Source organism: Sciurus vulgaris (assembly GCF_902686455.1).
Source record: "Sciurus vulgaris genome assembly, chromosome: 10".
Taxonomy (NCBI): domain Eukaryota; kingdom Metazoa; phylum Chordata; class Mammalia; order Rodentia; family Sciuridae; genus Sciurus; species Sciurus vulgaris.
The window spans coordinates 72,739,899-72,758,668 of NC_136470.1; the positions used below are offsets into that span (position 1 = coordinate 72,739,899).

Below are 18,770 nucleotides of genomic sequence, written 5' to 3' on the forward strand. Positions count from 1 at the left end.
TTTGCCTAATTCACTGTATTGATGCTCACATTGATGGTGCATAAGCAATGACAAATTAAATTGCTAGTGTCAAGGTGGTGGGACCAAAGTGTAACAGTAGCATTGAACTCTTAAAACGACAAAGATTTATTGGGGTACAACTTAAGGACAATAAAAAGCATGTATTTAAGGTACACAATTTGATGAAAATGTACATATTATATGATGAAAATGTACATACCTCTGAGAAACCACTGCCACAATCAAGATGACATTCTGATTACATCCAAAAGTTTCTCAGGGCCCCCTCACCCTCATTCTTCAGACAACCACGGAACTACCTTGTCACTATAAATTAGTTTGCAAGTTCTAAAATTTTATGAAAATAGAATCATACAGTAAGTACTTCTTTTCATACTAAGACTAATCAAAGGCAAAGTTACAAAGAAGAACCCAACGTACAGAGGGTCATTTCTCATCATGAAAAAGGGTCAATTCATCAAGAGGACATCATAATCCTAAACATATATGAATCTGATAACAGCTTTCACATACATGACAAAACAAAAACAAAAACCTGACACACCTAAACTGAGGAAAAGACAAGCACATAATTATCACTGGGGAATTTCAGTACCACTTTCTATATAATGGGTGGAACACATATATATCAAACTACTGAAGATACAGCAGACTTGAACTATCACCCTGGCTTGACATTTATAAAACACTCCACCCCACCACAGAATGCACAATACTATCAATATTCATGAATGTTTGTCAAGATTGACTATATTCTGGGCCATAAAATAGGTTTCAATAAACTTAAAAGCACTGACTTCACGTGAAGTATATTTTCTGACCACAATGGAATTAAATTAAAAAAATCAATAACAGAAAGCTGAAAAATTCCCAAATATTTAGAAATTAAACATTATACTTCTAAATAATCAATAAGTCAAAGATTAAATCACTAGAGAAATTAGTAAATATTTTGAATTGAATGAAAATGATTTTGCAAACTGTATTTCAAGATAAATGACCTCGAAAGCTTCCTGATGCTAAAGATTTTTGTAATGAGAATGGTGATGACAGTAGCAAATATAATTTTTTAAATTATGGAATCTATTAAGTACACTGAAATGTACCAACATGTGCAAGACCAACACAGTTCAAAACACTAATGTTTTCTAAATGACCAATGAATATTACATAGGATCTATTCTGTTCAAGACCGACAATGGTTTTTATTATGTAAAAGTACAAAGAGTTTATCTGTTGTGGGTTCAGATTCTGTACTGCAACTAATGACCCTTTAAGAAACTATTCCTTGCTATGTTCGGTGACACATATCTGTAATGCCAGTGACTTGGGAGGCTGAGGCAGGAGGATGGTAAGTTCGAGATCAGCCTCAACAACTTAGCAAAGCCCTAAGAAACTTAGTGAGACCCTGTTACAAAATAAAAAATAAAAAGGGCACTGGGTTGTGGCTCAGTGATAGAGTGTTTGACTAGCACATGTGAGGCACTGGGTTTGACCTTCAGCACCACATAAATAAACAAATGAATGAATGAATGAATGAATAAATAAATAAATGTTATTTTTTTAAAAAGTAAAAATAAAGAGGGCTGGGAATGTGGCTCAATGCAAAGTGTCCCTGGGTTCAAGCCCAGTACCAAAAAAAAAAAAAAAAAAAAAAAAAAAAAAAAAAAAATCACAGATATAAAGAATAATATCAAAGAAAAAAGAAAAGAGAAACTATCCCTTGTCAAGTTTGGTGTGGTATAAAAAAGAAAATTCCATAATTATCTGGAAAAAGCTATTAAAATACTCCTTTTTTCTTAGCTGCATATGTGTATGAAGCAAGATTTTCTTCATCTTTCCAACAGATCAATAAATTCCAGCAGCTTGACTGAAAAAGCAGATGTGAGCACCCAGCTGTTATCTACAAGCCAGACAGTAAAAGGACTGGCAAGAATGTAAACAATCTTCTCCTGTAATGACACTACATTTTTGAATATAGTTATTTTCTCAAAATATGGTATTTATATTAACATGCAAATAGTTGATTATTGTAAATAGGTTAATTTTTTAAATGTGTCAGTTTTAGTATTTACCCATCATTGTATGGCAAGGTAAAAAAGCAACAATGACTAATAATATTTAATGACAGAATGACTTATTATAGCCAAAGCAAAACAATAACAAATTAAGTACTTGTTATATAAGAAGACATGGTGCCCAGAAAACTTTAAGATAAAAGAAGATATGATCTTAATAGCTTTGGTCATTCATAGCAGAATTAATCACTATAATATGAGCTGACAGAAAACTCATTCAGCTAAAAATATGAGATTTTATAAGGGTTTAATTGGAATTCCAAAACATTACCAAAAGGCTGTCTTTTATGTCTATACATAATGGCTAGGTCACATGTCTGACCAGTACTGGCATGCCTGAGATGGGACTGAGCCACTGACAGGGTCAGATGAGGGATTCATCCCAAGGAGAGAGAGCCTGTAGTTGGGAGTGCTTCATCCTGGCTGCAGAGCCTCACAGGGCCACATGTATTTGGACCTTATGAAGGCACAGTAGGAGCTAAAGTTCTGGAAGACTACTTGGGTCAACTCCTTCCTAGTTGTATAACCTTGGAAAAGGTTAACAGAACCTTTTGGTGTACCATTTTTCTTAAAAAGGGGATAATTATTAAATTATTGGTAAATTATTATGAGCATAAAAAATGTAAGACATTTAGAAAAGTTTAGGAAAGTGTCAAAGATAAGTACTTGATAAATGTTACATTCCTATGATGTTTTGCCTGAAATTTGGAGTAAAAAGGCACTTGTTAATTCTACAGAGTAGCTGGGGGTATGAGAAATAGAAAAAAGTACTCTAAAAGTTAATTATGAAATCTCTGAGTTCCAGGATTAGAGATTGATAATGTGATCTGAGGTTAAGAGAGAAAACATCTATCTCAAAATTATTTAACAGTAAGTAAATAGATTTGGTATGGACTTTAGATTCAGAAATGTTTACTGAATATTTTCAAAATTAAGCACTTGGCATGGTGTGATGGAGCACACCTACAGTACTGGAAGACTGAGATGGGAGATGGCTTGAGCCCAGGAGTTGGAGGGCCCTCTAAGCAACACAGGGATACTCCATTTCTAGAAGAAAACGAAAACCAGACAAATGAACAAATAAATCAAGCATTTATTTCATGGCTACAAGAATAAAGATACATCCTCAACTAACAATTAGGGGCAAAATGATATAGTTTTCAATAAAAAGTAAAATTATTTGAGCAAACATTTTTAAAGGTTAATAAAGGAAAGCTATAAAATATTAGTAGTTGAATTATGATAACTATGTAACTACCTTGGTGCAAATAGAAAAACAAAAATATAGGCTGAGTAGAAACCACTCTGGAGCCAAACAACCATCCTGCCATGTGAGAGGGAAGTCCAGAGGGTTGGTGGTAACAGGGGGGAGGGCAGGAGAAGCAGGAACAACAGGTGATGGAGAAATACTTCTCTCTACACAAAACTAAGAGCAGGGTGAGGAACTCTGGAGCTGTGGCCTGATTATGGGCAAGGTAGAGCCGTCCAAACAAGTTCCCTGGAACCACACCCATCCTTGCCTTACACCCAAGACACGGCAGAAACCAAAACTGGGAGTTTACAAAATTACCCCACAAAACAAACTGGCAGTTTGAGGTAGAAGTCGTGTAAAAGAAAAGAGGATATAGTAGTCTGCAAAATGTTGATAGTTATGTCAACACACAGCAATGAACTTCCATATTCTGCATACTTTTTGCAGGTCTTCTACTACCAAATACCAGAGCCCAGAACTCTCTGTCTCAGGCCATAAACCACCAGAGAAAAATTAGCTGTACCGAACCCCAGGGCAGACAGCATGGTAGAGGGACCCCATTATAGCCTAAGTAATGCTTCCTGGGAGAATCAGCTTTGCATTTCTACCTGCCTCACTGACAGAACAAGAAGAGATGAAGTTTTATACACAATCTAGTAGACTTCTTGTATACTCTAAGTCATTCACTACGTGCAAAGGCAAAGGAGGGGTATGTAGCAAGTCTGATGAGTAGGAAACAGGGAAGGTTGCTCATCTGTGTGAGTCAAACACACTTCTTTTGAGTAGACCTTTTGGCTTCAGTGGGTAAAATGCTCCAGACTCACAGTCACTATTTATGAGACAAAAAGGCAGTCAAGGTAGAAAATACCAGGAAGATTGTTAATTTAGGATCTTCTGGTAAAAGCACATTCTTTTTTAAAAAGCCTTTCAGTATTTTTCACTGGTGCCCTATAACTATACATAATAGTGGGATTCATACATGCACACAATATAGCAATATAAATTGGACAACTTAATTCCTACTACCTCTCCTTCCCTACCCCTCTTTCATCCCCATGGTCCTCTCCTCTATTCTACTGATTTCCCTTCTATGTTCATGAGTCTACCTTCCACCCTCTGCCCCTTTTTCTCTCTTAGCTTCCACATATGGGAGAAAACATACCACCCCCGACTTTCTTGGTCTGGCTTATTTCACTTAACATAATGCTTTTGAGTTCTAACCATTTTCCTATAGATGGCATAATTTTATTCTTCTTCAGGGCTGAATAAAATTTCACTATGTAACACTACATTTTATTTATCCATTCATCTGTTGATGGACACCTGGGTTGGTTCCATAATTTGGTGATTGTGAACTGTGCTGTTATAAATATGAGTATGCATGTATTGCTATGGCATGATGACTAATTTTTTTTTAGGATAAATCCCCAAGGAGTGGTTCAGCTGGATAATATGGTGATTTCATTACTGGCCTTTTGAGGAACCTCCATGCTGATTTCCATAGTGGTTGTACTAACTTGCAATCCCACCAACAGTGCAGGAGTGTTCCTTTTCTTCCACATCCTCTCCAGTATTTATTATTAAATAATTTGTATTTTGATGGCTCCCATTCAAGACTAATTTCTTACCAAGATGAAAAGAAATGTATTACTTACCTGGAAAACATCTGTCTTGTCATCAAATAGACTAATCAAATATTTGTAGTCAGCATAAGCCCAGAATTTAGAATGATCATAATCTTTAAATGGTCCCAAAACACAAGACTGGTCACAGTTCCAGGCCAGAAATTCTTCAAGTGTAGCTTCCACATAACTACAAACAGTTTCAAATTGGGGAACTGCAATGTAAGAGAATACATACACCTTTAAATGTATAATCAAAGTGTTTTCCAAATTTTTTTTTAAACAAAGATAATTTCAACCAAAAAAGAACTATTACTTAACATTAATTAAACATTAATTTTATACTAGCTATATTATTAAAATAATTTATAATACTCATAATTAAGCATAAAAGCAGAAAATAGTTTTAACATTAAAAGACTACTTTCATCGTAGTCTGATTTAGTGATCCAGTGAAATGCTTGAGATTATCAACTGCTCAGCAAGCAAGTCTGTGAGGTCAAAACTACTTTCATAATAACACTAAGACATCATTTGCCTTTTTCACTCTCATTCTCTCACAAGTATACCAGGGAGTTTTCCAGAAGCCACAGGATGTGTGTTGGTGTCTGCTTTGACAGATGGTGGAATACATGCTTATGTTCTAATGTTTTAAATTTCTCCATTTTACTTTCTAGTATGGCAAGTATCACTAGAGACAACCCACATCAGCATAAGCTCACGGGGCATTCAATCATTTTAAAAGGGATCCTGAGATCACAGGACTTGAGAACCATTGCTTCAGATTAAAAAAGAGAGGCAACAACATAATAACTATTTTTTTTGAAAATTTTTGGACTTTACTGCACATTTAGCATACACAATTCCTCAGAATCATTAAGTGGACAATAATGATCTAAAGCTTGTTCATTTATTCATTAACTCAGTTATTTCAGAATCATTTATCAAGCATAAAATTTATAATTAGCATGATGTTCAGGCTCATAAGAACATAAAAAATAGATAATATTATTGAGTTTAGAATATATTTAGACAAAAATAAATCTTTAACTAGAAAGGTAGAGAACTTGAGGCACCATGTAACTAAATACAAAATGTTGTGCCACAGACATTTAGAAAAGGGAAAGGCCGGGCTGGGGAGATAGCTCAGTTGGTAGAGTGCTTGCCTTGCATGCACAAGGTCCTGGGTTCGATCCCCAGCACCGCAGGGGAAAAAAAAAAAAAGAAAAGGGAAAGGCCATCAGGGATGAGGGTCTATTATCTGTCTACAGTGGGTTTTAGTATAGGTATAATACCAGCTGAGTTAAGATTAGAGTCTTGGATTGATATGAGAACTATTCTTCTAAGACAGGGATGAAATTACTTATTTTGCAACTAGCAGAATATTTTAAATGAGCGCAGAGAAGTTAACAATTTGTTATGAAATCTGTTTGTGCCCTCCTTTGCAAAGCATAAAATCCTTTGAGGGATGTAGACCAGTTAGCCCAGTACCTGACATAGTAGATGCTCAGTAAATATTAGGCACTATCGTTAACTTATATATTTACTTGGAACCTTTTAAAAGTATCTACTCCAACTTGTCACTTGATTTTGAGAAGCAGGAAAACTTTCCCAACATCCATTTATCTAAAAGATAAAAATCTACATACTCAAGAACCATTTAGTTTTTTGCATATTTTATGAAGCACTTAGAACAATGCCTGATACATGGTAAACCATTAACAACAGATACAAGGTCTTAATATCATTGGCATCATCAAAAAGTCTCCATTACAGCATCAGAGTTCATAAAGTTAAACTCTGACAAACAAAAATGCATATGGCAAGAAAGCTTCATGATGCTGAGAAACAGGAGCCATTTCTGATTCATCTCAGTAAACTCCAACGCTGGCCTGAAGATATTGCACTGTCTTGTAAGTTTTCATTTCACAGAATTTGATCCAACTGAATACTAAAGCCATTAATTGAGTCAGCTGCGCCTGCGGTGGACTGAACAGGACTTTTCAGTTACGGCCAGTTATCACAAACAAGTCTGCATGGCAGACCCCAGAACCTGGCCTCATTAGAGGACTTCATTTTCTGTCATGGAAAGCTCTGCATGTTAAAAATGAAAATACAAAAATGTGAAAACTGCTTGCAGGAACGATAAACCATCAGGGGAAAATTAAAATGAAAAGACTGAATGGAAATGACAGACCTTTTCATTTACATAATTATTTTGAAATAAAATCTTCTCACTCTGACCTGGTGGTAGCAGCACAAAGGTAGTGTTCTGATTTTGTTGAAATGACAATTTTTCTCCAGGTAGTACAGTTGTTTTCTTCTTCTTCTTCTTTTTCTTTTTTCTTTTCCCCCCTCTCTTTAATGATACTGGGGGTAGAACCCAGAGCTTCATACATTCTAAGCAAGCACTTTACCACTGAACTCCATTTGTAGTCCTTTTTATTTTTTCACTTTGAGACAGGTCTCACTAAATTGCCCAGGCTGGTCTTGAACTAATAATCCTCCTGCCTCAGCCTCCCAAATTGCTGGGATTATAGGTGAGCGCCATTGTGCTCAGCAGTACAGTTGTTTTTCTTTACAGAATGGAATTATTCCTTTCTAATTTAATTAGTGTTGTTCTTTCATTTAATGACGAAGTAGCCTAGGCAGTGACAACTTCCATCCTACTTACTGTAAATGTTAGGAAAGAAGAAGCTCAACAGAGTACAGGACTTAGCAGTAGTGCAGAAATTGAGCTTGCTTTTAACTCTCAGAATAAACGTCTTAAAATATTTTTTTGCCCAGCAGGAAAACAAACACTTCTCCATTTTGTTAAACTTTCATCATTTTTCAAATAAGAAACAATACATTGGGTGTAAGCTCTGAACAGGACTTTTGATCACTGCTCCTCTGTCTAACTTACAGATATTTAGGATTATTTCTATAATTGCTTGCCAATTTTATCAAGTTGAGGTACACTGCCACCACGGAGCACATATCTTGACAAATGAATGTGATTCAAAATAGTTTCAAAAACCTGTGTGACACTTAACTACTTTCTTCCTACAATAAACTAAAGAACACATTGGCATTTTTAAAATGCCAATTATTGCCAGGAGCAATGGTTTGTACTCATTGTCCCTGCTGCTTAGGGGGCTGGGGCAGGAGGATCGCTTGAGCTCAGGAGTTTGAGGCCATCATGAGCAACACAGCAAGACACTGTCTCAAACAACAACAACAACAAAATTGTCAAATTACTAAGACTACTATGCAGGCACCCTAGAAAAATTCTAACCAAACCTAAAACAGAAATAAGAAATATAGTCAACCAAGAGGAAACAAGGTTATCATTGTTGATAAGATCATAAGCATGTCTACCTAGATGACCACCAGATCAAAGAAAAAACTATCTAGACTAATAAATGGCTGAATAAGAACTAAACATATAGGAATAAATGACTTTTATCTATGAATCAGTCACAACCAGTTAGAGAAAAAGTATAGGTAAAAACAATGCCTTCATAACACCTGTAACAAATTTATAACACTTGAAAAATTTTTATTGATCTATATGAAAACTATAAATTGTTTTGCTGAGAGGCAGACTTGGAAAGTGAAGATAATATGTTCTGATGTAGGAAAAAATATATGTATATATACACATACACACTTTTGGTTCTTTTTAGTTATACATGACAGTAGAACGTATTTTGACATATACGAACATGAAGTAAACTTCCCATTCTTGCGGTTGTACATGATGTGGAGTGACACTGATTGTGTATTCATATATGAACATAGGAAAGTTATGTCTGATTCATTCTACTGTCTTTCCTATTCCCCATCCCCCAGTTTCCCCCATCCCAATCTGGTGAACCTCCTCTACCCCAAACCCCACCTATTGTGAGTAAGCATCCATATATCAGAGAGAATATTTGGTCTTTGGTTTTGGGGGACTGACTTATTTTACTTAGCAAGATAATCTTCAGTTCCATCCATTTACCAGCAAATGTCATAATTTCATTCTTCTTTATGGCTGAGTAACAAGGAATATACATGTTTATTACAATGTAATTTTTCCAAAACTAATTTACACAGCTTCATACATTTCATTTAAAATCCCAACAATTTCTTTAAAAAGCGAGCACTTTAACTCTAAAATTCATTTAGATGAATACAATTCAAAAATATCTAAGAAGGAAGGGTAACAGAAGTTCAGAGTAGACTAGTAATTATCACAGGCTGAAGAGAGAAGGGAGGAGAGAGAGATGGGAAAGGTTGGTCAGTGGGTACTAAGTTAAAAGGGAAATAAGTTCTACTGCATAGTAGAGTGACTACAGAAAAAAACAATATACTATATATATATTTAAAAGCTAGACGAAAGGATTTTGAATATTTGACAAATGAATATTTTCACCACAAGGAAATGATCAATGTTTGAGGAGGTAAATGTGCTAATTCTGAACTAGACAATACATATTGCGTACATGTATTGAAACACAACATAATATGTAAATGTGTACAATTTCATGTGTCAATTTTAAATATGAATAAAAATAAAATTTAACAGGAAAAGTAAGGATAATGAGTTGTACTTTCAAATATTAAAATATATACTGGTATTAAAATAGCATTTTAACTTGTTACTAGTCTCAAAACTAATAGCTAAAAATATGGGCCAGAGACTAATGCCAAAATTCACACAAGAAAATAACAATATAATAAAACTGGTTTCTAAAGAGAGTAAGGTTTAAAAAAAAAAAAAGTTCCCAACTATTTGGAAAAAACTCATTGAACATCACGTACCAAAACATATATAAAATGAATAAAGAATAAAATGCAAAAAAGTAAATCATTAACTACTAGAAGAAAATATTAGAATATCTACTTTTGGGAGAAGGACTTTCTAAGGATAAAATAAACAAGAATAAAAATGTTACTTGAGTATTATTTGATTTGATTATATAAAAATGTGAAGCAAAATGAAAATACAAATGACAAACTGGGAAACATACTAGTACCAATAGAATATTCTTTAATATGTAAGGAATTTATTAACAAAAAGTTAAACTCTAAATCTTCAATGAAGAACTAATCAAAGAACAATTATCAGAAAAAATACAAATTACAGATGAACATGAGCATATGTTCAACACTGCCAGCAAAGAAATAAATATTAATTGAAATATGAGATGCTATTATTAAACTATCAGTAAGATTTTTTTTAAAAGATGAGTCTCAGTTTTTGTCAAAGAAGTAACAAAATAGTTACTCTGAAAAAAGTGTCAGTGGAAACTAGTGTTCTGTAAGGTGCTTTGTCCTGTGTAACAAGTCTTCCAATCTTTCACTCCACATATTTTCTGAATGTCCATTAGGTGCTCTGCCCAAGATGAGACATGGCCCTTGCTCTCACCAAAATGACCTTAATCAGGTGATTACTTACACAACTAACCACGTGATTAAAACTGTGCTAAGTGTGGCTAAGAAATACAAGGTGTTCTGGGATAATTGGATAGCCACACATGATTTGGGGGGTGGGGGATGATAGATCTGGTCAGTAAAGAATGCCATTTAAGCTAAGATTTCAAGGAAGAAAAGCAACTCACCAGATAAATTTAGGGGAAAGGAAAATGGGAAAAGAAAAAAGAATGGTTAAATACATAAAGAGAACTACATACACAAAGACAAAGGCCCCAAAGTAGGAACAAACAAATTCCTGGAAATAAAGAAATGGAAAATAAACTGATGGCCTGAGCTGGGGGAGAGAGAGATTAAGTTGGGCCTTCTATACCACAATAAACATCTTGGTCTTTAGCCTAAGGGTAAGGGAAATCATTAAAAGGTTTTAAGTAGAATTATAAGATGAGATTTGTTTATTTAAAAATTGTCCCTGGTTATAGTATGAGGAATGGCCCAGGAAGGACAGGGCATTAGGGCATGGGGATGGATGGAAAGACTAGGACTAGGGAAAAGGTTACTGCAGCTATGGATGGGAGAGAGAGCAGGGTAACAAAGTCTAGAGGATGGCCATGGAGAGAGGGAAGCAGGTGCTGCTAGATGTCCAGAATATGAGTCACGAGCCATCAGAATGACAGGGCACTCAGAATGACTCAGGTTCTGGTGTAAGAAGCTTTAGATAGTGCTGCTGCTGATTATGATAATTTTCATATCCTTTGACCCAGTAACTCTCCTTCTAGGAATCTCCCCTAAGGGAAATAACCAGAAACTTGGACAAGATTTGTTTGCAAAGATGTTCCCTACAGCAGTTTTTATAAATTTAAAACTTGTAAAAATATAATCAAAATGGGAGGATTTAAAATAAATTATCAGACTACCATATAATGGAATATTAGGTAGCCATTTAAAAGTCACATTTAATGTCAAGAGTAGCTGCTCAGAATATATTAACTAAAAAGAAAAGCAGGTGTGAAACATAATATATTTTTTAAACACAAAAGGCCCATGTTGATGAACATTAAAGTACAACTAAAGACTATCTCTAGGTAGTAGGACAGGAGTTTCTAAGGTTCTTGGGCTTTTCCATTTTTTGTCTTTTCTACATTAAAGAAGTCATAGTTTTATTTTAAAATTGTTTATATTTTAAAATAACATTTATTGAGCTAGATACTATTCCAAATGTTTTAGGCATATGAAATCACTTACTCTTGAAAATATTTCTTTTTGGTACTGGGGATTGAACCCAGAGGCGCTTAACCACTGAATCACATCTCCAGCCCTATTTGTATTTTATTTGGAGACAGGGTCTCGCTGAGTTGCTAGGGCCTCATTAAGTTGCTGAAACTGGCTTTGAACTCTCAATCCTCCTGTCTCAGCCTCCCAAGCTGTTGGGATTACAAGTGTGAACCACTACGCCCAGCCCTCTTGAAATTATTTCTAACATTCAGAGAAGCTAAGTGACTTGCTCAAGGTCCCACAGTAAACCAAAATTTAAACTCATGCAGGTTGACTCTGGTGGCTCTCCTACACTATTATCATATACTGCCTGTGGAAGTATTATATTTATTTATTCAGAAGTAACTTTAAAAAGAACAAATTATCAGGACCATGCCCTAAATGGGACAAAACATGTGCCAGTCATATATTTGACAAGGGTCTTATACCTAGAATATTTAAGAACTCTTACAAATCAACAACAAAGAGACAAAACTCCCAATTAGAAATAAGCCAAGTATTTGAATGGACATTTCTATTAGTCAATAAACACATGAAAAAATGTTCAACATTATTGATCATTAGGGAAATGTGAATCAGAACCACACTAAGATAACATTTCACATGTACTAGCATGGCCACAATTTTCAAAAATGGAGTGTAAGTGTTAGCAAGGCTGCAGAAAATTGGAACTTTTGTACATTGCACGTGGGAATGTAAAATGGTGCAGCCACTATGGAAAACAGTTTGGCAATTCCTCAAAATGTTAAACATATATTTACCATATGACTTAGCAATTCTACTCCTAGGTATCTACTCACAAGAAATGAAAACATACAACCACATAAAAATCTGTTCACAAATGTTCATAGTAGCATTATTCATAATAGCCTCAAAGTGGAAAGAACTCAAATGTCCAACAATTGATGAGTAGCTTAAAAAAATTTTATATATTCACACAACAAAATATTATTGGCAATAAAAAGAAAAGAAGTACTGATGCACACAGGTTAAACATTCTTTATCTGAAGTGCTTCAGGTTTCAGATTCTGGAATATTGGCACATATATAAGTGTGTGTACGTGTGTGTGTGTACATGTATATTAATAGAGAGATCTTGGGGAGAGGACTTAAGTCCAAATATGAAATTCATTTATGTTTCATATATAACTTACATGCATAGCCTGAAGGTAATTTTACATATCTATGGTGCACTTGCATTGTGACTATGACCTGTCATATGAGGTCAGTTATGGAATTTTATACTTGAAAAGTTCAAATTTGGGATCATTTCAGATTTATGGATTAGGGATATTCAACTTGTACTACTACATGGACAAACCTTAAAAACATGCTATGTGGAAGATACCACACACAAAAGGCCAAATCATGTATGATTCCGTTTATATGGTATGTCCAGAATAGGTATATTCATAGAGATAAAAAGTAGACCAGTGGTTGCCAGGGCTGGGGTAGGGCACAATGAAGGGCTGCTTAAGGGGTACTGACTTCTGTATGGGACAGTGAAATAAATGTTCTGAAATTAGACAACAATGAGAGTTGTACAACATTGTGAATACACTAACAGCCACCCAATCGTATACTATTAAATGACTGAAATGTGAATTTTACCTGGATTTTTAAAAAGACCTAATTATCCTTATTAAGAATTCAAGAATAGTTTTTTACAATTATAGAGACATTTTCCTTTGTTTTTCTTTTATGCTTCAATATTGACTTGAAAATATCACATTACTATGTCTCATCTATAAAGTGGAATAATGGTAGTACCATTCTAGAAAGGTGCTGAGCAGATTAAGAGAGGCGATATGCATACAGCTGGCCCAAGGTGATAGCTCTCAAGAGATGTCAGCTACTAGTAGTACTGATGATGTATCTGGGGTCTAATCAGAATGTGAAAAAATGACAATTTCTTTTTCTCTCCAAATTAGTATCTAAAAAGATGCTTCAAGGAGTGGCAGATTTCACTAAAATCAAGAAGGAAAAGGCATGATCTGATTTATCTTACAGATGCTGGTCTAGTATTTAACTTCTTTTTTTCAATTTTTTTTTTTTAGTTGACAATGGATATTTATTTATTTATATGAGGTGCTGAGAATCAAACCCAGTGCCTCATGCATGCTAGCATTTCTTTGTTTAGTTTTTGTTTGAAAGATCTATCTAGTGGTGACAGTGGTGTGTTAAAGTCACCCAGAATTATTGTGTTGTGGTCTGATTCCTGGAATTGAGAAGGATTTGTTTGATGTACATGGATGCACTGTTGTTTAGGGCATAAATATTTACGATTGTTATGTCTTCCTGATTTATGGTTCCCTTAAGCAGTATGAAATGTCCTTCTTTATCCCTTCTAACTTTGGCTTGAAGTCCACTTTATCTGATATAAGGATGGAAAACCTGCTTTTTTACTAAATACATGTGTGTGGTAGGTTTTTTCCCATCCTTTTACTTTTAGTCTGTGAATGTCTTTTTCTATGAGATGAGTCTCTTAAAGGCAGTATGTTGTTGGGTCTTTCTTTTTAATTCATTCTGCCAGTGTATGTCTTTTGATTGATGAGTTTAGGCCCTTAACGTTCAGGATTATTATAGAGATATGATTTGTATTCCCAGTCATTTGGGCTTATTTTTGGTTATTAACTTGGCTTGGTTTCTCCTTTGAATGGATTTTTCTTTAAGGTAGTTCCTCCCTTTACAGACCTACATTGTTGTTTTTCATTCCTCCTCCTGGAATATTTTGTTGAGAATATTCTATAGCACAGGCTTTCTATTTGTAAATTCTTTTAACTTTTGTTTATCATGGAAGGATTTTATTTCATTTTCAAATCTGAAGGTTAGTTTTGCTGGGTATAAGATTCTTCGTTGGCAACCATGTTCTTTCAGAGCTTGAAATATGTTGTTCCAGGCCCTTATAGCTTTTAGAGTCTGGGTTGAGAAATCTGCTGATATCCCTATTGGTTTCCCCCTATATGTAATCTCCTGCTTTTCTCTCACAGCCTTCAAAATCCTATCTTTATTTTGTATGTTAGGCATTTTCATTATAATGTGCCTTGGTGTGGATCTGTTGTGATTTTGTGCATTTGGTGTTCTGTAAGCCAAATGTATTTGATTTTCCATTTCATTCTTCAGGCTTGGGAAATTTTCTGATATTATTTCATTGAATAGGTTGTTCACTCCTTTCGTTTGTATTTCTGTGCCTTCCTCAATCCTGATAATTCTTAAATTTGGTCTTTTCATGATGTCCCACTAGAGATTCTGTTCATGATTTCTTACCTTCACTGTTTGGGCAACCTTATTTTCAAGATTAAATATTTTGTCTTCATTGTCTGAGGTTCTGTCTTCCAAGTGATCTAGTCTTTTGGTGATGCCTTCCATTGAGTTTTTTATTTGGTTTATTGTTTCCTTCATTTCAAGGATTTCTGTTTGGTTTTTTTTTTTTTTTTTTTTTTTTTTGAGAATCTCTATCTCCTTGTTGAAATGATCTTTTGCTTCCTGCAGTTGCTCTTTCAACTGCTTATTGATATGATCATTCCTTGCCTGCATGTGCTCTCTTAACTCATCCTTTGCTTCATGAATCATCTTAATCATCTGAAGTCCTTTTCTGACAGTTCTTCTAACATACTGTCACTGGATTCTATTAATATAGAATCTAGGTTTGTCTGGATCATTTTCTTTCCTTGTTTTTTCATGTTGTTCATGTATCTTCCCCTCTAGCAGTGCAGATCTGGGATATTGCAGTTTCCCTCCTATAGGCTTATAGTGACGCTATAGGTTTCCAAAACCTTTTCTTTAAGGGTAGATCAATATTAGCAGTGCCTAGTTCAGACAGTATGCAACCCTAGACCAAACAGCCCCTATGAGGACATTAACAATATTGTCATAATAAACAGAATGAGTTCAATTATTATCTTCAGTATAACAAATATATTTGCAATAAGGTCTGCAGTTTCTAATGGAGGACAAAGAGGATGCAGAGGGGTGTAGGATGTAGCTGTTAATGGGATAAGAAAAGAATATATAGAAGTTCTAGATAATAGAGTAAGAGTGTAATCAAAAGAAGTTGGTTGTTAGCATGCAAAAAGGGAGAAAGAGACTCTGAGGGAACAGGTAAACAAAAGGAAAAGAAAGCAAGAAAAGTAAAGAAATAAAAACTTAAAATTGTTCAATAAGGAGAAAAAAGAAAATCTACACTATAACAGACATATAGTATTCAAACCTCCCAGTCTTTAGTAGCCTGGTGCATGAGAGGTACCTGACAATGAGCTTCAAGTCTCCAGCAGGCATCTCAGGATGGGATTTGCCCCACCTAGAGATCGGAGCTATGGCTTCCAGGATTATCCAAGATGGCTGCTGTCCAAATGTGTTGTCAAGTGGGGAGCTGCAGTTCGGGGTGTGGGCGTGGTCAGCTGGAGGTGCTGGAGGTCCTGGAGGAGGGGTAAGGCTGGTCAGGCAGGGGTCCTGGAGGTGGAGTGTGGTCAGTCTGGTTGTGGGATCCTGGAGGTGGGGTGCAATCAGTCAGTCTGGCAGTCCTGGTGATAGGGCACAGTCAGTCAGTCTGGGGGTCCTAGTGGCAGGGAGCAGTCAGTCTATGTGAGGGCCCCGGAGGCAGGCAGTTATCAGTCAGGCTGAGGGATCCTGGAGACGGGGCTCAGTCTGGCCAGGGGTCCTACGGGTCCTGGCTGTTTTCTCAAAATGGCAGCAGCCATGTAGCCAAACCTGCAGGTACTGTGACAGTTAACTTCCAAGCAACAGCAGGTAGCTGGCACTCCACTGGCAGTCTGCAGTAAGTTTCTGACTGCTGTTGGACGATCGGGAGGTGAACCATGGGTGGTGGATGATGGATAGGTGAAAGGCAGGCGATGGACAGGCAAGAGGCAGGCAAATGACCAATGACAGGCACCTGACAGTGAGCAATCTGCACTCAAAAAGGCGTCAATATTCTGGCTGAGTGTAGATGATTGTAGACAAATGGGGTAAACAGCAGGGGATTGATAAGCAGCAAAAACTTCCTCACCAAGAAACAAATATCCTTTGCTTGAAACCCGAGTTATGGAGCGACAAGGAATATAGTCTCCTTGTAGTCCACCATCTTGAATCTCAAAATACATTAAACAGTTCAGTCTGTGACTGGAATGAGATGCCAAAGAGTTCCAGGTATAGTAATCCTTCTCTATCTATCAGAAATTCAAGAGGACTCTAGATACCAAAAACTAATTCCACGAGATATACTACAAGATCAACATGAGAGAAAAATGTGGAACTGCCGAAAGAGAAAATGGGGAATTATTTAGTTCCTCTTAAATTGTTAATATATTCATGAGTCACATCACTGCAATGCTCAAAAACTGAATTTCTAGACAAGTTAAATACCAAACAATGGCTATGAACTCCTTTAGACTAGAAATAGCACTGTTTCTTTTCTTCATATTAACTAAATTTTGCAGTTAATAGTAACTGCTTAACCTGACAAAAGAGGGGAAAAGGAATGTTAGAAGTCTTCAGGCAAGTAGAAGGAACAGGCAAAATCAAACTGTTCAAGAGAATTAAAAAACAGCTTGTACGGTGGTGCTCAACTAAAGTCCCAGCTGTGCAGGAGGCCGAGGCAGGAGGATGGCTTGAGTTGAGGAGTTCAAGACCAGCCTAGGCAACAGATAGACCCCATCTCAAAAATGGAGTGAGCATGGAGGTATAGCTCAGTGGTAGAGCATTTGCCTGGCATGCAAAAGGCCTGAGTTCAATCCACAGTCCACATATATACACACAAACAGTTCTGGATATTTTTCATGTTTCTGCAGTGAATACAGGCCAGGCAGTTGATAAAGCAGTAGATAAAATTATGACCAAGACTAAGCACGATAGTCTGAAGGACATGTTCTGTGTGAGTCAAAAGTAGAAGGGACTATTAGATTACTAGACTGTAGCATTGGTATTATACTATTATGCTGTATTATTGTATTATTTTGTAGTATTTCTCTTTTTCAGTCCCTGCGAACATAAACAATAGCACAGCAACCAGTATTTATTAAATATCTACTTCACTCAATGAACCACAAGAATGCCTAGCAACTTACATATTTACATATAGAATATATGAACAAACATTACCATTTTGTATGGGAGTTTAAATTATATTTAGTCTAAAAAACAAAACACACAAAAAAATCTGCCTCAAGTCAAAGTATTCAAATAAAATTGGACAATGAATGGTCGAAAAGAAGATTAGAAATAAAGGATTCTTCAGAGATAAGGAAACCACTGCTGAGAGCGTGGGAGAGCTACTGAAGAGGCATTATCACTATGAGGATTACTTCCAGGTTTACCTGTGTCTATGCTTTTCATTCCCATTCTGAATCTTATCTGCTTGCCATGAAGGACCTCAGAAAGGTATTTAGCAGTCCAGTGTCGAGCGGGCCAATCAAAAACCATGTTACAGAAGATTGCGGGCTGTTGTAGAGACATTATAATCTCTTTTGCTTTCTCTGGAGTAAAAGGTTTGACATGTTCACCTAGGGACAGAAATGAATAGAGCAACAGATAAATATAAAATCATTTTATATCGCATGAAGGAAAAATAGCTAATGATGTTTCTGTACTGGCAAATCTTGCTGTACAAATTACACTGTACTTTGTCTATAACTATGTACATACACATTTGACCTCAAAGGATCATAAAATGCTTAAATGATTTCTTTCATATTGAATTTTGAAGGTGTTAATATGGTAAATATTTACCATTTTCAATGTCATATATGAAACTTTTGTATTAAAACAAAAGGCTTTCCAACTGCTTTGTATTTTAAAAGATGACAATTTTTAGAAAACGTTGTGATTAGGGCTGGGGAATGGCTTGGTGGAAGAGCACTTGCCTAGCATACACAAGGCCCTGGGGTCAAGCTCTAGTCATGCAGGGGAAAAAAATTGTTTCACAATTGAAGAATTATGTAAGAAAGTAAGAAATGCTGATGAAAACTATTCTGGAACAACCAGAGTTGCTGGAGTCAGCCACAATTCTATTTTCTATATCACAGGTTGAATGCCCAAATGCCCCCCCAAAAGTACTAAATTAATACAGCAGTCAATCTGGAAGGGGAGAGATTGTTTTTTATTGCAGTTTTAAGAATAAAAGAT

At 35.8% G+C, this 18,770-nt stretch overlaps 1 protein-coding gene across 2 annotated transcripts in view; it reads right to left on the minus strand.

The window, feature by feature from the left end:
- HSPBAP1 (HSPB1 associated protein 1) overlaps window positions 1–18,770 on the minus strand; it is a 63,821-nt gene that overhangs the window by 32,079 nt on the left and 12,972 nt on the right. For both annotated transcript variants that reach the window (XM_079155313.1, XM_079155312.1), the window contains exons 2-3: window positions 17,963–18,148; window positions 5,007–5,188 (exon numbers count right to left, since the gene is read on the minus strand). In XM_079155313.1, the coding sequence (XP_079011439.1) occupies window positions 5,007–5,188; window positions 17,963–18,148 (368 nt within the window). The remainder of the gene's footprint in view (window positions 1–5,006; window positions 5,189–17,962; window positions 18,149–18,770) is intronic.